The 26467-nt window shown below is 49.7% G+C and overlaps 1 protein-coding gene across 8 annotated transcripts in view; it reads left to right on the forward strand.

Annotated features, from left to right (window-relative positions):
* PLEKHA7 (pleckstrin homology domain containing A7) overlaps positions 1-26467 on the forward strand; it is a 212394-nt gene that overhangs the window by 178357 nt on the left and 7570 nt on the right. For 6 of the 8 annotated variants that reach the window (XR_006341068.1, XM_043901957.1, XM_043901965.1 and 3 more), the window contains 12 exons: positions 4816-4896; positions 8472-8540; positions 8717-8797; positions 9991-10140; positions 10688-10789; positions 16721-16829; positions 16992-17218; positions 20182-20370; positions 20466-20583; positions 22476-22579; positions 23063-23263; positions 26127-26285. Coding sequence is in view for 7 of the 8 variants with exons in the window: in XM_043901957.1 (XP_043757892.1) it covers positions 4816-4896; positions 8472-8540; positions 8717-8797; positions 9991-10140; positions 10688-10789; positions 16721-16829; positions 16992-17218; positions 20182-20370; positions 20466-20583; positions 22476-22579; positions 23063-23263; positions 26127-26285 (1590 nt within the window). In the remaining variant the exon portion in view is untranslated. The remainder of the gene's footprint in view (positions 1-4815; positions 4897-8471; positions 8541-8716; positions 8798-9990; positions 10141-10687; positions 10790-16720; positions 16830-16991; positions 17219-20181; positions 20371-20465; positions 20584-22475; positions 22580-23062; positions 23264-26126; positions 26286-26467) is intronic. The other 2 variants (XM_043901988.1, XM_043902008.1) reach the window with 1 other exon arrangement.

The following is a 26467-nucleotide window of genomic DNA, read 5'->3' on the forward strand; positions in this document are numbered from 1 at the left end:
TCCTGTCCTTGGTTAGAACCACAAGGTTTCTCCAAATAATACAGAGTTGCTTCTTCAGAGCCTCTAGTAGGGTGGGGGTGGGTTTGGTTCACAGGGTGTCCCTGACGTGTGTTTTCAGGCACCGGTGGTTCAGTTTTGTTGCTGGGGGAGCAGGTACCACATGGAATCCTGAGGCCCTGACGGGTGCTGTGGCCTTCCACCCGTGTTTAGGAGATGAACACCGGACCCCTCCCTGTCAGTGATGGAGTTCAGGCTCTAAATCAACCTCCAGAGCACAGAGAGAGCTGGGCAAGTTGCTGGAGAAGCGAGAGGCATTCTGCTGGGAAGAGAGCAGCTATTGTTTCGTTCCCACAGCTCTCCAAAAGCTCCCACTGAGAAAAGCACTTCTTATGCCTGAGCCAGGACATAGACTGAAGGAATGTGACCTTTAATTTACCGTGGGTGTGAGAGGGTGGGCAAGGGGCCCCAAGGGAGGACACCTAGGTGACAGACACAGGGGCATGCTTCCCTCAGCCCCCAGGGTACCTGGCTTGACCTATTTTTAACCCTGGCTTGTCATCCAGCCTGGCAGAAGCAGGATTATGAATGCTGGGTCCTCAGGCAGCAGATGAGAGGCCTCCCCACTCTGAGGCAAGATCGAGGCCTTTGATTAGGAATCGCTCAGTTAACTTGCCTATCTGTTAATAACTTGAGCGTTTGTGCTATACCCAGCTCGGAGAAACTGGGGGAGAGGCAAGAGAAAAACTGAGGCTTTCTTCCCTTGAGAAACTTCCATATGCTCTGGGTTGGGGAAAGAAAATATCCTGAAATAACACAGATTTATGCCAAGGAGGGTATAAAGATATGTCTGGCTCAGTGCTCAGATCTGAGAGAGTGAGGATCCCTGTGGGCTGATGTGTCAGCAAGGCTTCTGGAGGAGGCGGCATGTGTCTGGAGCCTTGAAGGACCACAGGACTTGGGTTGGTTGAAATTAAAGGGAAGGGAATGGTGGGAGTCAGGGTGTGGCTGGGGCTGGGGGACGTGGGGGCAGATTGTCCAGGTTCCTGGACAATCCTGTCTGTCCTAGGCTTTAGGAAGGAAGGTGCAGTGAACAAAAGTCAGACTTGGCTTTCACAGATGAGCTAAACAAAGAGGGTTCTCTCAAAACCAGGATGTCTTCTAGCTTATGTGGTTGTTGGGTCATGCAGAACATGAGTGAGTGTTGTCAGTGGTGGCAGTCAGGCCTCAGGATGGCAAGTGCTCCGACATGGTGGCGTGGGCCAGATGGGCAATCCAGCCCAGCCTCCAGTATTCTGATCCTGGGCAGGTCCTTCCACCATGCCCACCTCCCCTGTCTGACCTGGAGCGAGGATCAGCAGCCCACGATCTCCACCTGCTCTGGGTGTCCCCACATCCTTGTTCCCTGACCTCACCGTGCCCCCGTTCAGTTCTTCTTTCACTCCGCCTCCGGGGCCATGCAGGCCACACAGAAATATTTGTAGAGCATCCGTGATGTTATCTGGGCCTGTGGGAGAGGCGTGCCTCGCGGCAGCACAAGCGTACCTTGTAGAACTCTTCAGCGTGCTTGGTGCGCGGTGCGAGGGAACTAATAAAGTGCCTGAGCCAGAGTCACAGGAATAGATGTCTTCTGACTCCCGTCTGTGTGGGATAGCTGATCTCACAGCGGGTCCTAGAGAGAAGCTCCAGCTCAAGTTTGTTTACAGACTGTAGTGTGTGTGCTAAGTGTCTTCAGGCGTGTCCGACTCGGTGACCCCGTGGACTGCAGCCCACCAGGCTCCTCTGCCCCAGGCAAGAGTAGTGGAGTGGGTTGCCACGGCCTCCTCCAGGAGATCTTCCAGACCCAGGGATCAAACCTGCGTTGAGCTAAATGGATTGAGAGAGAGGGGAGGGGTAACTGAGGCACAGGATAATGGAGCAGAGCCAGAAGGCCCTGTGAGTCCTGACTCCCCACAGAAGCTGAATAGCCACAGAGGGTATGCGTGTCAGTCACCATGTATTACTTCACTTCTATTCAATTACGTAACCCCTGTAAGTAGCCCTATAAAGGAGGTGGTGTTATAGTCTTCACTAACCGAACCTCAAAGAAATAAACGACTTTCCCAAGGCCGTGTAGGTAGTCACTGAGGAATCTGTACTTGGATGTAGCATTGACTCTGAAACTGGTGCTCTTAAACCCCCTGCCTGCCGGCTGCTTTTACAATACCGCCTCTACTACTGTGGACCCAAAGGCATTAGGTTTTTTATGGAGCTGAACTGGGATTTTTCTGCCAGGAAATGTGCATGATGTGATAGAGAGAGGCAAGGTGGATCCTTTGTCTTTACCAGCTAGGAGACGTGCGTGACCAAAACAGTAGCTCGTGATTGGAAATTGTCACTGTTTGTCATGGAGAACAGCTTGTTGATGCCAGCACTTCCCTGCTCTTATAGTTGTTACTCCAGTTGCTAAGCTCCTCTTAGAGAACCCGTCCCCCAGTGACAGCACCAGCAGGTGAGAGACGCTTGGCTTACCAGCAGCACGTGTGGGGAAAGATGTCAGGGTTTGTGCTCTGAGTCACCTTCTGAAAGGTTGACATCTGAATGGGTGCATAGCCCAACCTGGGCGTGGAGATGCTCTTCACACCCCTGCTGTGACCAGCTTCTTGGGAGAGGTTCCTCCTGGGTCCTCATGAGGAGAGCTAAGCCTTTCTGGAAAAAGACAGTCTCCCTGCCCCCACCAGGTGGGCCTACGGTCCCCCATGTCTCTATCCCAAATGCCACAGACTTGAGGATCCCGCGCCCATGTCCCATCAGCTGATGCTTGGCTTCCAGAACCAGTTGGTGGTGTGTGCTTGCCCACGTGTTGTGGAGTCCGGTCTCCTAAAGTGAGCATTCCTTCTGGGGTGCCACAGGACCAAGTAGAAGCAGAGTCCCCTGTCTTAAAAATGCTGTGTGTTAGTGTTCTTCGGAAATGTTTACTTCCCTGGCATTTTACTTGGTGTTGCCAGGGTGGAAGGGATTTCACGTTGATTAAGCGTCTGTTCCTGCCTGGCAATGTTTGTGCACCTGATGTTCATCGTCTCACTTAAATCCTCTGTGAGCAAATACGAATTATTATTCCACCGCACTAATCAAATTACCCAGAGAGGTAATTTCTGCAAAGTTAGGCAACTGAGATTCGAACTCTGTGACTAACTTCACACCTGCTTCCTTTCTTCCGTGTGCCATGTACTGATACTTAGCCTGCCCTGAAGTTGTATTCATTGAGTTGTATTTTTGGCATTAATGTTCTGCTCTTCAGAACCCTACACCTGAGCCAGGTCTAAAAAGCAGGTGTGAGGGTTTGCAGTTATTGACAGTTTGAGTTATTTTTATGTAACTGGAAAGCACAGCTGGAAAAGTGAGATGGGGGGAGGGTACCTGCAGCCACATTAGGAGGAGCAGTTGCCATCAGCCCCAGAGGGGCTCTTGGCCCTGGTGAGGGACGTTATCAGTGGCTCCAGGTGCCTGGTCTCTGGAGTTTTTCTGACTGAGCTTGAGATTGGGGCTTCTCTGTTCAGAGTCTGTTTTCGGAGCAGATTCTCTTAAGTCATGGTCTGGGACATCATCTGTCTCAGGATGGCCTGGGAACTTGATTTAAAAAATTGCAGGTCTGGAGGATGCTGAGCATCTTTGGAAATGATGCCCAGAATTCTATGTTTTTAAAAATCAAGCTCTGGGGGGATTCTTGTGCACAGAAAGTTGAGGTCTGTTATTCTGGAGAGAGGTTGTTAACCTTGGTCATGAACTAGAGCAACCAGGTGAGTTTTTTAAATGCATATGGATGCTTGGGTCTTACCCTTTAGAGACTCCGATTTAATTGGTAGTACTTAGGTATCACCCTTTAAGAAGGAAAGAATGGGAGGGAAGGAAGGAAAGAAACCAAAACTCCCTAGGTGTTTCTCATGTGTAGCTGTGGCTGAGAAACATGGTTTCAAAGCAGTGATCCTCAAAATGTGATCCCAGATTGACAGTGTCAGCACTTCCTAGGGATTTGTCAGAATGCAAAATCTTGGGTCCCACCCTAGAGTTGCTTAGTAAGAACCACTGGTGATGGGTCCCAGCAAATCTGTATGTTCACAGCCCTCCAGGTGATTCTGAAGGATGCTTGAGTTTAAGAACCCCTTTTTAGTGTAGTGGCTCCCACTCCTGGCTACCTATCAGACTCACCCAGAAGGGCTTTTAGGAATCCCAGTGCCCAGGCCCCACCACAGACCAGTTACATCCAAATTCTCTTGGAGTGGGATTCAGGCATCAGTACTTTTTTAAAGCTCCTGGATGATCACCACAGTGGAGGCATGGATGAGATCCAGTCTTAGCAGGTGGGGAGAGTGGCCCCTCAAGGGAGCTGGAAGCATTTGGCGTCGTTGGTAAGACAATTGTTTAGGTGTGGCGGCGAGAGTCTGAGAGACCCAAGATGGAAAATGTTGGCTAACGCATGGTTTCACGCTAAACCACAGATTCAGTATCTTTCAGTATGTGATGAGGGAGGATGCAGGCAGAAGCAGAGTCCCCTCTTGCCTTCAGAACCAGGAAGGACATGGGCACTGAAATCAGCCCTCTCACGAAGATCTTCCAGGCAGCGCTTAGGAGGCCGGCTTACAGATGAGGGAACTGAAATCGGGAAAGGCCCACTGGCTGGGAAGCAGCATAACCAGTTGAGACCCACTCACTAAAACTGTACAACACACATCCTCCTAAGGTTTCCCCTTGCCACGTCCCCAAATTCTGGCTCCTTCAAATGTCGTTTGATGTCTTACCTGTTACGTTTTGTTGTATTTGCCTTTCTGTTTGGAACAGATAAAAAATAATGAACCTTTGATCAACGTGCTTTACAAAGTGCTGAAGAAGTCAGCACGGGGCTGTCGGCCCAGGAGAAGCGTAAGATGACCTGATCTGTGTCTCCAGGCGGGGCCATTCCATTGCTTCTGGCTCAGTGCCGACTCCATCACTTGCTTAACCAGGGGCTCTCCTGACCGCCCCCAGGCTTCCTGCAAGTCATTTTCGGTTTATTTTCTTTCTACTGAAGCTCCCTCAGCATTTTGGCTGGTGCACCAGGCTGAGCCTCCATCTGTAGTGTTTTGTGACTCCATCTTTTGTGCTGCCGTCGGGGGGCGGAGCGGGGGCTTGCCTAGCTTGCCACCGGCTTGTGTTGTTTCCATTCTCACTTGTTTGCCTCCATGGCGAGGGCTGCCCTAGAGCATGTGTTCCTGGGGATGGAGCAGCAGTTCCTGGTCACCTTGGAGGAGCCGGGATGTCCTGAGATTCCACTGTAGCCCTGATATGAGGGTGGCTCTACTTTGGGGCAAGGTGTTGATGTTTGAAAACATTCTAGATCTGGATTAGAACAAAACACCCACCTCCCCAGCACCCTCCTCTTTGAGAGATGCAGAGGTAGTGCCTGAAACGTGGCCAGCTCTTATAGCATCCCAAGGGAGGCTGCAGGAGGGAACACAGGAGCTGTGTCCAGTCATCTTAAGCCCTGAGCGTAGGTGTCTTTGAGTGTATGGGAGGGGAGTCAGATGCCTGGGTGACCATCAGTTCCTTTCTGATGCCAAGACTCTTTCAAATGAATGAGTGCCCACTAACTTCACTTTTCCTGGTGACTTTAGTTGGACCCACAGTTGTGGACTCATAGTTAATGTTCTGAATGGACTTAAGCATTGCTATCACAAAGTGCAATTTGAAAAGGAAAATTGGGTGTAACGTACTGCTGTGACTCTGTTCAGTAGCCTCGATTCTCTGGAATGAAGCTAAATTTAGAAGCTTAGAGGGCCTGTGACCTATCTAAACACTGTCCCGTAGCCCCTGCTCTGAAGCCTGTGACCTTTACCCCATAGAAAGAGGACTCGGGCCCTGAGCACAGCCAGCGCACCTGGTTTTGTTACATTCACAGACTCACTAAGCAAACACTTCTCAAATATCCTCAGTATTTTGGGCCCTGGGCTGGGCTTTGAGGTTACAGAGAAAAAACATGAGAGTCCCCACAGTTACTGCTAAATATATTACTGTCAAGTGAGGGGACACAGATTGTCTACTAAGGCCCCTAGTAGTGGCAGACACCAGGTGTGCGAGGATGTCCCTGGATGGGTGCCAGGCCCAGATGGAGGGAGGGGGACAGAAGAGCAGCAAGTGGGCCCCGTCAGCTGAGTTTCTAATCCTAATAGACTCGGTCACTTGAATTCCTAAGTTGTAGCACCTTAAAAGCTGCACATTAAGAGGGGACAAAGAGAAAGTTATTTCTTAGAAAAGAGAGAGTGCTAATATCCTGAGAGAGAGAAGAAACATTTTACGTTAATCTGAAATGGAAATGAAAGCACAGAAATTTGGGAGCATTTTGCTAGATAAGCAAATAGTCTTGAACACTTCTAAGAAATTCTATATTATTGATTTTTGTAATGACTCTGATTCATCCCCAGAAAGGTCAAATTTATATTCAGTATTCCATGAAGGCAGTGAAGGACATACTTTTAGAAAGCGTTCCATCAAAAAGTTTAAAAGCTTTCTGAAAGTGCTCTTTTTGTGTAGACATACCTCATTCCTTGCCTGACGGTGCTGGATAAATGAGGCATTGCTCAGTTGGACTCCCTGCCTTTGCTATTTCAGTATCAAAAACGTATCATCCAGAAAAAAGCTTCAGTGACAAAAAGGAAAGAGTTTTTGCTAAGAGGAAAAAAATCCCCAAAGCACATCTCAATTTGAAACTGATTTCTTCCTAGGAAGCGAGCCAGGGTCAGCCCCTGGGAGAGTAGACAAGCACGTGGCCCCTCACTTTGGCAAAGGACTGTGGCACAGAGTGAAGAACCCCACCCTCTGCCTGCTGGGTTCCCGTGTCCTGCCTGGGAAGCTCAGCTGTCCCCGGTTCCCCGGGATTCGTTCCCCTCCCTCTGTTCCCCCACCACACACCCCCTGCCCCTGCAGGAGCCAGCGCAGTCTGTTTCTGTGAATCCTTGTTGTGGTCACTGTGTCCTGTGACTGTATGTGACTGTGTATGTACACGTAATTTGCCAGTTTGAAGAGCAGAATTTGGCTGGATTCTACTTTTTTCTAGGACTGACCTACATATATTTCCCTTTCACCTACCTGGGAGGCAGTAAGCAGTTTGCCTATTGCCTTCCAGAGTGCCAGGCCTTCCGTCCGGGGCCAGCTTCCCCCAAGATAAAGAAGACAGTGGTTCCTGTCTTCCACTGTGCCACCCAAGGCAGCAGGGGGTGGGTGGGGGTGGGTCTGCAGCCCGGACTCGGCCCTCAGCTCACAGTGTGGAGAAGGCTTCTCCCTTGACCTTGACCTTTGGATCTGGGTACGCAGATTTTGAATTCTGAGGGGAACATTTGCTAATCTGTTCCTGCTTCTGATTCACACTCACAAACTTGACAGAGTAGGGAGGAAGTAAGGGCCGTTTCTCCAGCAGCTGTGTGTCCATCCGTGGCGGGACCCTCTGCGTAGTGCACACACCATCTCTCTCTGCTGTAGCTCCCTCCACCCTCCATTTCTCTGGCCAGATCTGCAAACTGGAGTTCAGCAAGGTGGCCTCCCCTACAAGGGGCATTTGACCCGGCCGTCTCTGACCATGGTTTGGCCATCGGGGTGCATCTGTGAAAAAGGTCCCTCTGTTTCTGCAGTTTTTTTACAAAGAAGGAGACTTGGTGGAAATGAAAATGTGGCCTAGAGAGTTCCTGTTTAACTTCGCAGGGGCCAGTGAGCAGTGAGTGAAGGGCGACGTGTCACCCACACTGGTCCAGGAAAAGATGGCAGATCTTGTGAAATTCTGCTGGCCCCTAAGTTTGGGTGGTTTTTGGCTGCTGCTTTGCGCTTTCTTTTCTTGAGAGGACAGGGTAACTTGTATTGCAAGTTCAGACCAACCTCAGCCATTCAGGGATCAGTTGAAAACCCCAGCCAGGAATCACCCAGGTGCTTCTTCCTTTGACCAGATCCCCTTACTAAATAGTGGAGAATGAGGAAGACTGATTGTTTTCATGGGGGTGGGGGCTGCTCAGACTTCCTTGAACTAAGGGCTCAATGATGCCCAAGGGATTTGCTAGTTCTTCTTGGTCCACTCACTCCATAGCCCCAGGCGGGGGTCATGGACTTCTGTTAATTATGTTTGACCCCAGATTTAGTAGCAAAATTCTGTCTTATCAGTGGCAAATCTTCCATGATTCATATTGAACTCATTTGGACCAAATTTAAGCCTTTACTATTGATTCTTAGCTTGAAAGTCTATATTTTCTTTGAGAAATTTATAAGTACTAGTAAGATCTCATTTATTTTTTCCCTGAAATGAAATAAGCGTAAAAATAAAGCAGGTGTTGCCCACGTTTCTTCCCTTTCTGTGCCGTGACCCTCCCTACCGCTGCCGAGACTTCCACACCTGTCTGTTGTAGGGCGAACTTTCCCTCCTGAGTTCTGATTCTGAACCCCATGGTTAAATCTTCTCTAAATTGTTCACCTCCCAGATGACAGGCCGGGATCTCCTCAAGGACCGAAGTCTGAAACCGGTGAAGATCGCCGAGAGTGACATTGACGTGAGTGAGCAGGGTTCACAGGCCAACCCCTCGCCTGCCCGCCGCCCCCAGACCCGGGGTGGGCAGCTTCAGGCAGGGCTTGGATGGTTCCATAGCCAAAGGCTTTCAGGTCACTCTCCAAGGCCATGCCCTTTCCTCGTCCTCCCAGGCCCTCTTCAACTTATTCTTGTTCACAGGTCAAGCTGAGCGTCTTCTGTGAACAAGATCGGGTCCTCCAGGACTTGGAAGACAAGATACGAGCCCTTAAGGAGAACAAAGTGTGTATCAGTTTTGTGTGATCTTGGGCTGGGTGGTGGGGCTTTTGTCATCTTGTCTTTCCTCAATATAGACTGGACTCTTGTGTTAAGTATTGGACAGCAGATATTACTTTATCCAGAACAATGTCTTTGCATTTTAAGGGTATCTTGTGGGGTTTCTCTCTGAACCCAGAGGAAGCCTTGTGGGGCAACCTCAGCCTACTTATTCCAAATACCACATCCACAACCTTAATTCTGCCCTGACCCAGCTCTCCCCAGCAGCCCTGAGAAGTAGGCCTGGGTTGTAGTGATGAAGCCACATCCCTGAACCCCAGGGATGGGGCGCTGCCTTGGGGGAAGTGGTCAGAGTCGTAATGTGGCAGAGATTGTCTCTTCCTAAGGTTCCTTTGCTCTAAGGATCTTGGCTATAGGGAAAGCAAGTATGGGTGGGAGCGGAGGAATGGGCTGGTAGCCACTGATGTTTGGTCTCTTAGACACTGTATGTGAATTTTTTTCTGCATTTTAACAAGGCATTACATTAGTGATACTCAAAGTTTATAAATAACATGGCCTTTTTTTTTTTTTAAATAAAAGGGGTTGGTTTATTGTAGTTCAAATACATAAACTGAACATTTAGACATCTTAAAATTAAACTTTAGAAATAAAAATTTAACATTCAAGCAGGAGTATAGTTTATAAGGAACACCCAAGAAAGGTAATTTGTTGTCTAATCCAGAATATTGAAAAGATCACTTAATGGTGAATAAAATGGTTTAACCAGCAGTCCTAGTCTGGCCAACATGTTAATTATGACTGTGGTTCCATACCTGAGAAGATATTACTAAATAAATCTCTTAGGCTAAACAACAGGACTTGGCTTATAATTTCCTTCTTCAACAGCTTAGAGAGTTTTCCATCTGTTCTTTGATTTAGCCTCATAGTTTATCCCCTTAGGGAGTGGATGGCCTTATGCCCACTTTATAGACAATGAAACTGAGGCACAGAACTGTTCGGCGATTTGTCCCAGGAGGCCACCCAGTGGGCAGACAAAGTCAGAGCTGGACTCAAAGGCCTTGACTCTCAGGCCCCTAGCTGGGTGCTGGCCTCTTTAGTCTTACTTAGATCCAGCAGGTTTCTTTAGTTTCTGGCCTGGCAGGGGGCCACCAGGGAATTGTCTCGCTATCCTCTTGCTCTTTGGCCCTGGTCCGGCTCAGGACCAGCTAGAGTCCGTGCTGGAGGTGTTGCACAGACAGATGGAGCAGTACCGAGACCAGCCCCAGCACCTGGAGAAGATCGCCTACCAGCAGAGGCTGCTGCAAGAGGACCTTGTCCACATCCGGGCCGAGCTCTCCAGAGAGTCCACTGTGCGTAGATGCTCCCCCAGCCCCACCCCCGCCCTCCCCAGGATGGGCTGGGAGGGGGCTGCTTTTCTTGTCTCCCAACCTATAGCTGAGAAGGTGGCCAGGGGCGAGAGTCTTGGAATAGCAGAACTCCCCCAGACCACCTCCTGACAGTAGCTTGCTTTGTCAGAGGTGACACGTCCGTCTCTACCGCTGCCTTAGGTGCATGTCAGTGCCTCTGGGTGACTGCAGTGACCCCCGGGGGGTCCGCCGTCTCGGAGCAGCCTGCGCCGCTGCTGCCCCGATCTGTGTGCAGTTAACTCTGAGACGTCAGAGTTTCTACTCTTTTATTTGTCTGATGTGGTGAGGCCCTTTCTGCCAGAGCTGGGAACCAAAGCACCCGCAGGGGTGGGAGACGGACCAGTGCAGGTGGCCTGAGACGCCTCAGGCACCCCTTGCCCTCTTCCTGTGTAGTCGGGTCAGCAGTGGTCAGGAGCACAGAGGCTCTCGGGGCCTTCTGAGGGGCGGGCATGGGATAAATGAGAATCGGAAGCATTTCTTTGATCCACAGGAGATGGAAAATGCCTGGAATGAGTACCTAAAGCTAGAAAGAGATGTGGAGCAGCTAAAGCAGACCCTGCAGGAGCAACACAGAAGAGCCTTTTTCTTCCAGGTGACGCAAGGGCTCTTCATCCCTTCTGAGCTCTGATTTCTTCTTGGAGTCTGCACTTATGGGGGCTGTGAGCCTTACCCAGGGGCCTTCTCTGTGTCCACCTGAACTTAGCCTGCGCACCACCCCAAGCTGTCTCGGGGAACGCTTGCCACTGCCAGGCTGTCATGAGAAGCGTCACCTCAACTCCCCCTGCCTCTGCGCTGAGAGACAAGCTCCTCAGCATTTTTCTAAGGGTTTCTCTACGAATCATCTGGGGAAACAGCCCCAAGAGGAGATGGTACTGACCTTGAGAACCTTACAGGGGCTGGAGGGTGATCTATGTTCCTTGTCCTTGGCCCTGTCTTGGGTTCCTAGCTGCTCACTTAGCAGCAGGAAGCCCCATCTCCCCCCCTCCCTGACTCCTGAGGATAGATGCTATCAATCCCTCACCAGATCAGTAGTGTGAATTCAGGCCAGATGGGGTGATACCCATTGCTGTGGCCCCTACCTCACTCAGGATAGGCAGCCTTTGAGCCCTGCCTTCCCTACCTTAAAACCAGGCCACCCTGTTGATAGCTGCCTCTGCCTCCAAAGGTGAGAGAAAGGAGGCCCTGTGAGGTTTTCCCTCTTCAGGTTGGGTCTTCTGGCTGCTGGTGTTCCCCAATTGGAGTGCCCAACCGGGCTTCCACCCCACCCTCAAAATTCTGAAAATGGAAAATAACCTGCTTTTGAACTCACCTTCAGATCTGTACCCCCTCTTCAGGACCCTGACATAATTCTATTTATTTGAAGTCAGCAAGCATTGAATTGAGGCTTCTTGTGTATGAGGCACCATGCTGGGCCAGCTTTGGGGCGAGGCTTGCTAATTGGTGAACTAGTTCTAGACAGGCCTCTTCGTTCAAGTGATTTAATGAATGTGTTGACTCTCTGCACATCAGCATCACCCCAGAATACTGAAGGAATTTGGGAGAAGGTTTAGGTTTGTGGACTAGGAGGCTTTTCCCAGGCCCTGCTGTGCTTTCACTCACTGCTTAGAGCTGGTCTGGAGAGCTTGCTCCAGGACCACGTGGAGGAGGTTCTTGCCTGTGGTTCAGGGTGACCTATGAAGTTACCTAGAATTTGTTTATCTCCTGTGGCTGTTGGGTTTTCCCATAATCTTCCTTCATTTGAGCTCTTTCCTATTCTTTTTGTATCCCCAGATTTAGTATGGTGGCATAAAAGTAAATAGGTGGATATTCTTAGCAGAGTCCTTCAAATGATTGTTTCTAGTTACTAGTTCCTCAAACTATTTCATTGTACTTATCTTCTTGGACTTCAACCATCCACATTAATTTCAGCAGTAATTTTTCTTTTTTTAGCTTTTCATTCCTTTTGTTTCTTTAATTGTACAGATAACACACGAATGCATCTCTCTGAAAAGTCCACACAATGAGAAACAAGACCAGAAAAAGACACAAAAGCTCCTCTTCCTTCCTTCCCTTCTCTGTCCTAGCCCTGTCACCTTCCCTGTATATGGTCAGTGCCATTAGACCATGACCTGTGCATTTCCAAATGAATGCATGTGTGTAGTATCACATAAGTTATTGGGGGAGGCAGTTGGGTTTCCTTAAAGAGGAATCATACTTAACACGTTGTTTGGTAACTTGCTTTTTTGTCATAACTTTATGTTATGGAAATCTTTCCAGGAAAGATACTCCCAAGTTTATGCTGCCCTACATGATAGATATTTAAATTGAAACATAAATTAATTAAAATTAACTAAATTAAAAATGTATTCCTTAGTCACACCAGAATCATTTCATGCGCTCAGTAGCCACATGTGGCTAGTGGCTTCTGTATTGGACAGCACACATAGAAGATTTCCATGATCTCAGAAATTGTGTTAGACTTTGTTGATCTAAGTGAATGGAATTAGTTCTTGACTGCTGCATAGTATTTCATAGGTGGATATCCCGTTCCTCTTCTGATGGGCATTTAAGTTATTTGCAGTGTTTTGCTTTTGTAAATGGTATCACAATGAGCATCTATGTGATTGCCTATCAGAACTTATTTATGAGCATTTATCTAAAATAAGCTCCTAGGAGTGGGCTTGTTGAGTTGAAATCAGTACACATCCTTTTTAATTTGTGAGATTTTTTTTTAATTGAAGTGTGATGAGTTCACTGTGTTGTGCCCATCTCTGCTGTGTAGTGAAGTAACTCAGTTATACATATATATATATACACATTCTTTTTTTATACTCTTTTTCCGTTGTGGTTTATCACAGGATGTTGAATATAGTTCCCCATGCTATGCATTAAGACCTTGTTGTTTATCCATTCTAAGTGTAATAGTTTGCATCTACCAACCCAAAACTTCAGTCCATCATTCTCCCTCCCTCCCTCACCCTTGGCAACAAGAAGTCTTGATCTCTGTGTCCACAAGCCAGTTTCTGTCTTGCAGATAAGTTCATTTGTGCCATATTTTAGATTCCACATGTTGTTGCATCCAAATCTTTTGAGACCCCGTGGACTATAGCATGGCAGGCTCCTCTGTCCTCCACTGTCTCCCAGAGTTCACTCAGATTTATAACCATCAAGTTGGTGATGCTATCTAACCATCTTGTCCTCTGCTGCCCTCTTCTCCTTTTGCCTTTAATCTTTCCTAGCATCAGTGTCTTTTCCAATGAGTTGCCTCTTTGCATAAGGTGGCCGAAGTATCACATATAAGTGATATCATATGATATTTTTCTCTTTCTGACTTAAGTATGATAATCTCTAGTTGCATCCATGTTGCTGCAAATGGCATTATTTCATGCTTTTTGTGGCTGAGTAGTATTCCGTTGTATATATGTACCACATCTTCTTTACCCCATTCATCTGTCAATGGGCATGGGTTGTTGCCACGTTCTGGGTATTGTGAATAGTGCTGCTATGAACATAGGGGTGCATGTATCTTTTTGAATTATAGTTTTTTCTGGGTATATTCCCAGGAATGGGATTGCTAGACCATATGGTAGTTCTGTTTTTAGTTTTCTGAGGAAGCTCCATACCGTTTTTCATAGGGGCTGCACCAACTTATATTCCCACCCACAGTGTCTGAGAGTTCCCTTTTCTCCACACCCTCTCCAGCATTTGTTAGTTGTAGGCTTTTTAACGATGGCCATGAATTGAGTATACCTCTTAAATGTTAGCAGGTAACTCGAAGCCACCCTCTAAAAGGCTGCACTCATTTGCCCTCCCACTTACAGTGCATAAGAGTACTGAACCTGTTTGCTCAAACCCTTGCCAACACTTGATGTTATCAACCTCCTTAGTTTTTGCCAGTCTGCCTGCTAAAAAAGGACATCTGGCTTTTATTTCCTTTTATTTAATTGCTAGTAGGTTAAACATCTTTTCATGTGATCATTGGCTATTTGTGTTTCTACTGCGCCTTAGTTCTTGGTGACTTAACACACAGCAGGCCCGGAATCCTTTTTTCCTCTCCCCTAAACAAATGGGTACAGCATGCAGGTCTTGTCACAGGCTTTGTAGAGAACTTAGTCCTGTAAGTTACTAGGAGATAGGCCAGTCTGAAGCCAGGGCCCTGCAGCCTGATTTCTACCTAGCCTAGTGGCATTGCTCATGCTTTGCCTGAATGCCACAGTGACCTGGGAAGCTCACAAAGCCTTCCTTTGAGCAGGCTCGGTGTTAACTTCTTTGGTGTAATTCTAGGCCAGGCAAGCTGTGAGAGTCCTAAATAAATCATTGACACTGGAGATAGGCTTGCAGCCTCATATGCAAATTCTCAGTAATGATGCTTGGAAACTCACCTCTCTTTAGCCAAGATTGGCTGTGAGAAAGCCCATGGCCTTTTCAGCAAAGATAAGTGCTTTATTTATGAAGATCCTCACGGCCACCTGAGTAGGGAAACCAGAGGATAAAAGAACTTGCAGGTGACTGTGAGAGTTGGTGACAGGTGAGGCTACCTCTAAGTTTCCCTACTTCCGGACAGGGAGTTCAGACCTTTGCTGAATGAAGTCCATAGGGGCCTTCCAGCCCAGTGTGATGCAAGGACACAGGAATGAAACCCCTCTGTGCTGCTCCCCCTAAGGCTTCCTTTACCTTGTCATTCAGTTCTGAAATTCCATCGTCCTTGGAGAAAGATACAAGTTCTCTGGCCTTTGCTTTTCTCTGCTCTTCTCTTACATGTTGGGGTGACAGGGAAAATGGGGGCAGGATTGTGAACTGACAGGTAGAACTATGCCAGGTAGACTGCCGGGGAGGAGAGAGAGCGATGACCTTAACCCCACACTCCTCCTTTACCAGCCCTCTGCGTCGGGGCCTCAGCTCTAGAGACAGTCCCATTAGCTCAGTAACTTGTCTGTCTTAGGACCCTTGTACCTTAAGGGGAAGCTGAGCGTTAAGCCTGCTATTTGCACATCAGCCCTGAGAATGTGCACTGGTGTTGGACAGGCAGAGAGAGTAGAAGAGCCCCGCTTAGGAGGGAGGCTTCAGATGTCTGTTGTCCTGGCTATTGGGCAGTATTTGGTCAGGGAATTTTATGTGATTGGTACTTTACTTATTCATCATTCATGTACTGAGAACCTGCTCAGTGCCGGGCCCTGTGGGGAGGTATCCAGGACCAGTGATCCACAAATATTATACTCCTGAGAACTCTTCCAGTTGAGGCTGGCAGGGAGCCTTGAGAGGGAATATGGGTGTGGAGCCTTCCTTTTTAAGTCCATGGGGTAGGACATGATAATTTTAAACTTAAAAGAATACTATATCTGATGTTCAAACAACTCCATTGAAAGATGCCCACGATCCCTTAGTCATGCAGATCCTGCTCACCTCTTTCTAGGGCCCAGGGGGTTTTGGTTGTAACTTGTCATAGTGTGCACATGGTCATGTAGCTTGGCTCTTTTCCCATTGTACTTTATTAAAAAAAAAAAAAAAACAGCTTTATCATGTGATTCACATACCATAAAACTCACTATTTTAAGTATACAATTCACTGATTTTTTAGTGAATCCACAGAGTTGTATAATCAGCCCCATAATCAGTTGTGTAACATTTCCATCTTGCCCCTAAAGAAACGTGGTCCTGTTTATAGTCCCTCCTCATCCCTACCCCAACTCCACCCTTGCTCTAGCCAGCCACTACTCCACTTTCTATATGGATTTACCTATTCTGGACATTTCATAGAAATGAAACCATAAATATATGGCACTTACATGCCTGGCTTCTTTCACTTGGCATAATGTTTTCAAGGTTCCTCCATGTTATAGCAGATGTGGTACTTCATTCCTTTTTACTGCCAAATAATGTCTACTCTGCCCATTATATTACACCCCAAATCCCAGGACTCAGCTCTGTCGTTAAAAAGATGCTCTTTATATTCTAGGGATCATGTCACTTCTCATCCTTGTCTTCTCTTCCCTTCTGCTGTGGTTGCCTGAAATAGTCTGTTTTTTAAATTGTTAAATATACCTAACATAAAAGTTCGCCATAACCATTTGTAAGGATACACTTTGGTACCGTTAAGTGTATTCACGTTGCTGTACACTCAGTCTTCAGAATGATTTTCATCCAGCAAACCCGAAACTGTACCCATTAACCAACAATCCCTCTTCCCCCTTCTCCCAGCCTCTGGCAACCAGCCTTCTGCTTTCTGTCTCTGAATTTGGCTGCTCTAGATAACCTCATAGAATCACTCTGTATTTTAGGCAGTCTTTTCTTAAACGGAGTGGAAACAGGCGAGGTGCACTGGTGAGAGCTCCTCTGAGATTCCTCTCCTGGACCTGGGGTCTCTCCCACGTCTGCATTTGTCCAGGAAACTGTGAAGCAGGCTTGTCTCTAGCCCTGGTGGGGTTTCCCAAGGGGATACCTCCCCCAGAGTGAGGGGCTTTGTCTGAAATGACAATGGAAGTCCTAGAAGAAGCCTCTGGTGAGGAGCTAAGAAGGGAATGAACCCCCACCTCCTCTTCTTCAGGAGAAATCTCAGATACAGAAGGATCTCTGGAGGATTGAAGACGTCATTGCAGGCCTGAGTGCAAATAAAGAGAACTTCAGAATCCTGGTGGAATCGGTCAAAAATCCAGGTGAGCTGACCATCTTCCTGGGGCGGGGCTGTTGGAGGCTAGCGCCCAGTGCTGGGGGATGGCCCGGGGGAGGTTGGGTCTTTGTGGCAGACATCACTGCCCTCGTCCTCTGAGCAAGATGTTCATTCCATTCCACCCTTTGCTTCCCTCCACGCCCCTCAGAGAGAAAAACGGTGCCTTTGCTTCCTCACCCGCCTGTGCCTTCACTCTCGACCTCTGAGAGCAAGCCGCCCCTGCAGCCCAGCCCTCCCACCAGCCCTGTGCGGACCCCTCTGGAGGTTCGACTCTTCCCCCAGCTGCAAACCTACGTGCCGTACCGACCTCACCCGCCCCAGCTGAGGAAGGTGACGTCCCCGCTTCAGTCACCAACCAAGACCAAGCCCAAAGTGGTGAGTATTGAGGGCCGGGAGCCGGGCACTTGCCTCTCTGGCAGGTGCGTGTCCCACCCTGTCCTCAGCTCCACTGCTCTTGGGAGAGAAGCTTTTAGGGAAACTTGGTCAGACAGACCAGCCAGAGCCATGAGGTAGGGGGGCCCTGCCGTCCTGCTTTGTCTCCCAGAACTGGAAAGGCCCCTAGAGGTGACCTAGTCCAGCGCTCCCATTCTGCATTTGGAAAGACTAAGGCAGGGCAAAAGGAAGTGACTGCACTGAGTAAGGCATAGTTTATGATCTGTGTTGTGCAGGGAAGTGTGTGGCTGCCCCAGGCAGGGTTCTGTGCACGCTCGTAGTTAAGTCGGTGGACAGGGAGCGCCTCTTAGCGGAAGAGACTCTTTAGCTGCAGCCGAGCACGGGGCTGGGTTGTGAGGATACACGCAGTCTGCCCAGTGACCTCACGGAGTGTAGACAGGAAGGTCAGTATTCCCATTCCACATACAAGAGAACTGAGGCCCAAGGTGTTCAAAATTTGCACGAGGTCTCCATATTAGCAAATCCAGTCCACGTCTTCTGACCATTCCTTGTGCCATCTGACATCTAACTGGACATTCAGCCGATGTTCAGGTCAGTATGTAGCCCGTGTGGTTGCCTGAGCCAGCACCTTGGCTTGCCTGGCACAGAGAGGAGCCAAGCCCTTGGCTGAGTCTGGGAGCACAGGAGGCTCTAAGGAAACAGAAGGTGTGGTCAGGTACTGTGATAGCTCATGATTCCAGGGCCAGGCCAGCCTTGGCTGGAAAGCATGAGGGGGCTGATCCAAGTGACAGGGAAGCCAGAGCAGAAAGGACTTGGAATGGAGACCTCCAGGATTTTGCCAACAAGGGCTTGGAGGAGCTATAGCTGGGCACCACGTATGCTTAGGACGTCTGACAAGATCAGTACCCAGTGCTGGCTAAAATACATGATACCTAGTCTTCCATACCTGGTCTTCACCATCCACCTGCTTCCAGCCATGGTCTAGAGCCCAGAGCTAGAAAACAAGTGCTAGGACCCAGGGTCGCTGTGAACTTTATCTTGAGATCTCCTTCCCACTCCCAGATCTCAGAGTCATGGAGCACCAGTCACAAGGCAGGAGATAGGAAATAGCAAAACAAGTAACAGGAGTGGCTGGGGCAGACACTGCTACCATAAGGCAAGATGCCTGCCCCCTGGGACCAGGAGCAAAGGGGAAAAGGCCTGGGAGCAGGATTGCCTGGATTCCAGCCCTTCCGTCCCTGTGGGATGGCTCACCCCCCATCTGAGCATCCTCAGTTTCCCCTTGTGCAGAACACGCAGCATGAAATAGACGATCACAGAGGCTCCTCTTCACACTTGGTTGCTGTTGCTCAGAGGCGAGGCTTCTCAGCTTGGTTGGGCATCAGGCTCATGGGAGAGGGTGGTGTAAAACCCACCTTCTAGTTGTATATGTGTTCACCAGTTTCACCATTTTTTATTGTTGTTTCAGATTTATTTTATATTTATATTGTTTTATGTTTATTTTTGTGAATAGTGATATTCATCCTATAATTGACATAAAGCATGAATATATAATTTAATAAATAATAAAAAAGAGACTCCACATTTCATACCAATACTCAGACCAAGAGATAGGACTTGGCCGGTGGTCAGAAGCCCTTGGGCCTGTGGGTCCCTTTCCAGTGCACGCTCTTCTCTCTTTCTGCCAGGGGTAACCACTGTCTTGACTTTTCAGATAATTTCCTTGCTTTTTTGTTTTGTTTCGATACCTGTATTTGTATCCTGAACACTTTACCCATCTATCATAACTGTATTCTTTCTTATCTCGTGTCCTTTGAACATTATATTCGTGAAGTTCATCCCATTGCTGCGTGTAGCTATAGTTCTTTCATTTTTATTTGATTTTTTTTTAAATTTAATGTCTTTTACTTTTTTTATTAGACAACATTGTGAAAGGATATAAAAAACTGTGTAATAAAATGTCTCCCTTCTACCCTCTATGTCCAGACTTTCTGTTCCCTTCAGTCAAAGGCAATCAATGGTTTATGTTTATCTTTCCGGGGGGCTTTTTAGGAATTGGTGATTCTGAGATCTTGTTCAGGGTTGGAAACCACTGATGCTCAGAGAGCCTCTGGGTATCTCGGGTAGGCGGCTTAACCTTCACACAGTAATGAAGTCTGTCACTCTAGAAGAATGCTGATAAACCTTTGCAAAACAAGCTTGCAGCTCCCTTTCCTAAACACTGAAAAAATCTGAAAACCAAAGCAAAATTAGGCTAAGAAAGGGGGAGTTTAGGAGGAGAGAGTCTGGATGGTCATTTGTCCCAGGAGTGGGTGTTCATGGCAGTCAGGGGCCAGGCTGTCAGCCTGTAGGGAGGCCACAGCCCTCGGAGAGCATTGTGGACAGGGCAATTCAAGGAAAATAGTTACATTCATCCCGGCCCAGGGAGTGGGCTGCAGAGAAGGCAGTGAGTCACCCATCCTGACAGCCTGCTCAGTGCCTGGGTCAGGCAGGAGGAAATATTTCGTAACCATGCACATTTCTGATGGAAAGGGCAGGAGGATGTAGATGGTCCTCGCTCAGATCCGCAGCCTGCTGAAGGATCCAGAGACCATGCAGGGTTGTGAGCCCGCTCCGTCTAAGCCGGTGGGGTGGAGGTGGTGGGGTGCTGACATATACAGATGAGCGTGTGGAGTGAGAGCGTGGGCCCATGTCCTGAGTTCTGGGTTGTGTGTAGCTAACACTTGGAAACCTGTGTATAGTTAACACTTGGAAGATGTACGAGTCCGAGGGAAGGATGGGCTTGGAGCAGAGGTGTACCCACCCTCACAGCTCAACCAGGGAAAATGTTGGCATCTTTGGGCTGAAGTGGTCGTGCCCCACAGGCCCCAGGTGGCCTGCTCTGGCCCTTTGGGCCACTCGGCATCCTCTCACCGGGCACTGGTTGTGGTTTTGTTTCTGAACAGGAAGACGAGGCACCTCCCAGGCCCCCACTCCCCGAGCTCTACAGCCCAGAGGACCAGCCCCCGGCCGTGCCCCCGCTGCCGAGGGAGGCCACCATCATCCGGCACACTTCAGTGAGGGGCCTCAAGCGGCAGTCGGATGAGAGGAAGCGTGATCGGGAGCAGGGACAGTGTGTGAACGGGGACTCCAGGGTGAGCAGGGAGGACCCCTGGGGTGCCCGCTGAGTGTGGGGAGAGGGAAGGCGGCGGGACCCGGGGCAGCTGTGACGACCTCTGACTGCCCGCAGGTGGAGCTCCGGTCATACGTCAGCGAGCCAGAGCTGGCCACCTTCAGCGGGGACACGGCCCCATCCTCCCTGGGCCTCGTGGGCTCTGAGAGCAGGTACCAGACGCTGCCAGGCAGAGGTAAGGTGCAGCTTTCTATGGAGTCTTCCCAGGGACCCCCACCGCAGCCACATCACCACCCGCCCCCAGCCCTCACGCGGTCCTTGCAGCTCTTCTGCCTGCCGCGTGGGGCCTCCCTGGGGTAGCAGCTGTCCAGGGCCTCTGGGCCGTAGACAGGGCCCATCCTTCTTACCTCTGGCTCACACCCTGATTCTCATCCTCTTTTATTACATCTGCCCCCTGGGAACAATGGTGATTGTGGTTGTTGTTATAATATAAGCCCTTTATATTCACTTAGTGAAGATTCATAATAATCCTGTGAGAGAAGTACTGTTGTTACCCCATTTTTAGAGGTAAGAAAACCAAGGCCCAGAGAAATGAAATAACCTGCCGATTAGCCACTCAGGGGTGGAGTCAGAGTATAACGCCTGTTCTGGCTCTCGAGCCACTGCACCCTGCAGGCTGAGATGGGGGCTGTCTGCCATCAGCTTGACCAGCTCTGGTCTTCCATAGGTTTTCTCCTCATCTATGTCACTCTAAGGCTCAATGAGTCCCTTCTTTAAACAAACACACCTTTCTTCTCCTTTGGGCCCTCTTCTTACTCTTCTCCCCTCTCCAGATGGGGGTGGGAGCAGACAGGCCCTTAGTCTCACCCATGCCTCATTTTCCCCCATAGCCAGATTCTCTTCCTCAGAAATCCTTTTAGAGGGAGGCTGCGTGGAACCCCTGAGCAGGTTAACCACACTCCCCCCATTTGGTGGGAGGTCAGATGCTTTCCTTCATAGACAGGGTGTGGAAACAGGAGGCCACACAGCTGCGGTTCAGGCACCTGTGGAGTTATGTGACTTCCAGCCCACCATGCTGGCTAGGCTTGTTGTGGCCTGAGCTGGTCCCGGCAGGGGGCTGGCTTTTGCTGAGCTGGGCCACAGCGACCCCTGGCACTGTGCCTGGGGGCCCTGTTCTCTTCATTCAGCCTAGATGTGTTCGTCAATGGCAGTGTTAGAGGCCTGTGGGGCAGGACAGATCTTTGTTGCTCAGGAGTCTCTGGGCACTGCAAGACATTCATCATTCTTTTTCCCATGTGCTCGACGCTAGTGGTGTCAACATGATGCCCGTTTTCAGATGTCAGGGACCAGCCTTGATAAGAACGTTGCTAGAGGACAAAGCTTGGACTGTGGCTCCACATAATCTTGGACAAGTTGCTTAACTTCTCTAAACTTTAGATTGTGCACCATCACAGTGTTAGGTAATGCTCCCTTGTAGGGCCAGTGGAGCAAAATCTATATGACGTGGTCCAGTGCCTGCCTGTTATCAGGCACTACTCAGCGAATGCTTCAAGGACTCAGCAAATGCTTCAAGTACTTAGTGAATGCTTCAAGGACTCAGCGAATGCTTGGTGCCTTCTTCTTTCCCTTCTTCATTTATTCATTCATTGAACTAGGTGTTGAATTTGCCAACAGGCATGTTGACACTGTGGTTAGTGCAGTAACTGGTGAATATACTGAAGAGTGTAGGGAATAACTGATTCTGCCTGGGGCATTAAAAAGGCTCCTCACAGGCAGGGCATCCAGGTTGGGTCACACAGGACGCATAGGAGTTCATCAAGAGGAAGGGCATTCCTTGGCCTCTGTTCTTTCCTCCTGCCAAGTAGCCCAGTCTTCTGCATGTGAGGGAAGATGTGGGGAGTCCTCAGATCTTCAGGGACACTGTCCCCCATTAGGGACAGAGGGCACCCATGAGCTAGCCCCTCATTCCTTACGTGGGGCCTTGCTTTTCTAGGCCCTGGGGAGGAAAAAGCATGGGTTGTTGGCTGGGTCCTTGTGGTCCTCTCATGGGAGTAGGAGGTGATCAAGAAAGGGCTGGTGGCCTGTCCTCCTCACCACAAATCCACTCGCTTCTCTTTCCTCACTAAGGCCTCTCGGGGTCCATGTCAAGGCTCCAGCAGTCGTCCACCATTGCGCCCTACGTCACCCTCCGGAGGGGTCTAGATGCCGAAAGCAGCAAGATGACCTACCCTGTGAGTGGCCTTGAGACGTTCTCGAAGGGCTCACTGCTCCCTCACGCACAGAGGGAAGGGCTCTGAGTGACGGGCTGTCCTGTGAGGTGGCCCTGGCCCCTCCTCAGCTCAGCATCCCTGTCACCACGTGCTTGCGATGCCTTCCCCACTGCCCACCAAGAGGGGCATCACACCGCCCCCTCCATTTCCCAAGGGCCCCCGCCCTTCTCCCCGCTGTCACCCAGTGAACCACAGCCTGGGTTCTGGTCCATCACGTGGTGCATGTGTGCCCACCAGGACAGGCCTGGGCCTCAGGGTCTGCATCTGCAGGATGGGGTGCTGCCAGAGGGCCCGTGAGGGCTGGGTTGTCATGTCTCTGAGTGTGCTTAGAGGGGAGAGAGAGTGTGTGTGTGAGTGTGTGTAAGAGAGACAGGGCTGAAGCCAGGTGGCTGGCCGCCCTCCGTTCTCAGCCCAGCCGCCCTGTCTGCCCCTCCTGCCCCTCAGAGACCCAAGAGTGCCTTGGAGCGCCTGTACTCAGGAGACCACCAGCGGGGCAAGATGAGCGCGGAGGAGCAGCTGGAGCGCATGAAGCGGCACCAGAAGGCGCTGGTCCGGGAGCGCAAGAGGACGCTGAGCCAAGGAGAGAGGACGGGGCTGCCCTCGTCCCGCTACCTCAGCCAGCCGCTCCCGGGAGACCTTGGTTCAGTATGTTAGGAGGGTCCAGGCAGGCGGGGCTGGGACAGGGAGCAGAGCTTCCCCGAGGCCCCCAGACCCAAGCCCAGCTCACCCCCGAGAGAGTGGGTCAGAGAACGCCCTGTGGGCTGTGTGTCCACAAGCCAGGCCACGTAAGTGACGTGGTCTGAGGGTGCCCCGAACTAGAGAAAGAGTGAGGATGTCATGGCAGGAGCCCAGGAGCCAGAGGAAGCGTCCACGGTCAGGGTCTCCAGTTGAGCTTGAGGGAGAGGCCCTTCTTCGGCATTCTGAGTCTCTCACCTGAACCCAGGACATGGGAAGTACAGAGTTGGTGGAGAAAGATGGTGCTATGATTTGAGGAGTGCAAGTCAGCCAGCCTCCCAAGCCTCCAAGCAGGTGCCCTGGGGAGCAACTGAGCAGGGTGGAGCCCTACAGCCCTGAGGACCGGGGGGTCTCCCACAGCTAGCGGTACCTACAGGCCCTGTGCCCCAGGATAGCCAGGCTGCCTGCTGCCCTCTGGTGGTGCTTCCAGGCACTGCACCCTGCCCACAGTCGCCTTAGGTCCCTTTTGGAAACATTCCATTGGATTTTTCTCTATTGTTTGAAATCAAATGTTTCCCTAGACCTCTAGCCTGACTGTTATTTCCCTAATTCATTGCACAAGCTCTTTTGCTTTTAGCATTACCGCTCATTGCCTCTCTAATCCTGCCTGATTGTGTTTACAGAAGCTTCTAATTTGCATCCACCATTCTCTAACTGGCCTGTGCTCCTGTTACCAGGCTTACAATAGCAGCTCTTTTCTCCATAGCCTAGCGAGCAGCTCTCCCTTGTGTGACTCACTTTCTGCTGCCCCCTTTATGCAGGCTTACTGACTCATAATTCACTTATCCCAAAAGCCGCCCCGCAAGGCTGAGCCAGCCCCACTGCCCAAGGGCAGTGGTCTTTGCCAGAGGTCTGGGCATGATGAATTTATTAATGTCCATGCCTTATACCGGGATAGTAGACATGGACTTCAGAGGTTGCACGTTTGAATAAATTCTGCCAAGTCTGAGGTGGTTCAGTTTTAATTCCTCCAGCCCCATCGGCACAATTTCTTATGGAAAATTTTTTTGTGTTCTAGTATTTTATAACTTGAACAGGTAGCAAGATACATTATGATCTGTATTCAGAGGGCCTCTTGGCAGCTGTTAGCTCAGACACCAAAGGGATAAGACCCAGCACACTCATATCCTGAAAAGCTGCAAAGCCAGTAACTTTTAAACTTTGTAAGTAAATGTCTTATGAGATAAAACTGACTTTTTACAACTGATGTCTCAAATGTAGAAAAATGATCTAAAAATCGTAACTTGAATACTTTGTAATTTTTTTCTCTTTAAAAAAGACTTGTGTTAAGTCTCTGCCTCAGCGCCAATAAACGTGTTGCTTAATGATGATGGATTGGCGTGGTTCTTCCCCAGGATACACTGTACAGTCCAGTGAACTCTTTCTGTCTGTGGAAGCAATCAGGCTGGGTTTATGTGAGGACTTGTCTCTATTTGGGGCATTGGTGAGCGTGTCAGAAAATGTGTGTTTTCTTTGTGAATCAATCATTAAATTAATTTTTCATCCCTGAATCTTCAGCTGTCTAATCCTTTCATACTTTAGTAGGAGGCCATCACCTGAGCACGATTGTGTTGACGTAGAGTCAGTATTGAGAGCTTGTGCATGAATGGGTGAAATGTGCTGTTATGGCTATGGGTTTGGAGCTTGGGTGAGCGGGGCTGGAGGGGACATTAAAGATGACTGTGACCACTCGAGGCTCTGTGAGGTGGATGAGGTGAGAGGGAGGAGGCAGTCTGGGATGGAGAAGTTTCTGCTTGGCTTCTGCTCAAGAAAAGAGAGGCTTTGAGCCCATCGCCTCCTCTCAGCAACCTGCTCAACATGGAGTTCTATGGGGACCAAGGCCACAGGTGATTAGGAAGGCCCAGCTGGAGCCCAACCATTGTACTGGGTTTTAATTTTTATTTTATATAGGAGTATAGCAGATTAACATTGTTGTGATAGTTTCAGCCATATGTATATGGGTCTCCATTCTGTGTGCTGGGATCTTAAAGTGGCCGAGTTAGAGTTTCCCTCTGTGAAGCTTGCTCTTCACAGAGTTGGAAATGTTGAGTTTGATTTAGCATTTAAATCTTACATGCTTTTGGTTTTTCTAACTTAAATAGATGCCTGGTACATAGCAGCCGATCTGCCTCAGTGGCCCTAAGCTGCTGCTGCTTGCACCTCCCCAGCCCCACTGTGGGTGCAGTATCCCCCACCCCTGTGTCCTGTCAGGAATTCACACGAGAGAGGATCTTGGCTATCCCACTTGCTTCCCAGGGCCTCAGAGGGCTTTGTTTTTTCCATTGTTTCTGAGCTGGGACATAGGACTCCAGAACCAGGAAAGGCTTCCATGAGCTGTCAGGTGGCAGAAGCAGCAAACCCCTTCTCCGGAGCTCTGTCCTAGATTCTGTTTTGGGGTCACCTTCTGGGACCTGGGGGGGGGGGGGGCTTCCTGTATCCCTGGGGACTATTGCAAGTTGTGGATCATAGACCTGTGCCCTGGAGGTCTGAACACTCTGGGGCCAGATCAGAGAGACATGAGCAGTGTGGAGTCAGGCTGTATCAAAGGGGCAGAGGCCTTGTTCTCTCTGTCACAGAGTTTCAGCACACAACAGAGCACCGTGTCACAGACCGCTGCTGCCTTCTTTCAGAGACGGTGTTGAGGTCCCTGGGCACACAGCTTTTCCCTAACGAGTCACAGACCCAACTTCCCGAGGACCCTGGTGCCCACAAGACCCACCCAAAAGGGCTGGTCAGGAAGTGACTACATTTTACCCTCTCATTCTGTTGCCAGTGGAAGCGTGAGCAGGACTTTGACCTGCAGCTGCTGGAACGGGCTGTACAAGGGGACAGAAAGGACAAGGAAGAGAATGGCTGGCTGAAGGTGCAGGCCATGCCTGTCACTGAACTGGACCTGGAACCACAAGACTATGACGTGGACATCAGCAGAGAGGTGAGGGCGGGGGCTTCCTTTATGCCTCATTCCTTCTGAGGCATGGCCTTCAGACTGCAGCCTGACCCACCCTCCCAGGGGCACTGGGGGTGTTGCCCTGAATGGGACAGGCTCGGCTTCGCTGTGGCCCAGAGGATGGGTGAACAGCAGCTGGAGGTGGTGAGAGGAGTCCAGGCATTGTG

The sequence above is a fragment of the Cervus elaphus genome, chromosome 1 (assembly GCF_910594005.1).
Source record: "Cervus elaphus chromosome 1, mCerEla1.1, whole genome shotgun sequence".
Taxonomy (NCBI): domain Eukaryota; kingdom Metazoa; phylum Chordata; class Mammalia; order Artiodactyla; family Cervidae; genus Cervus; species Cervus elaphus.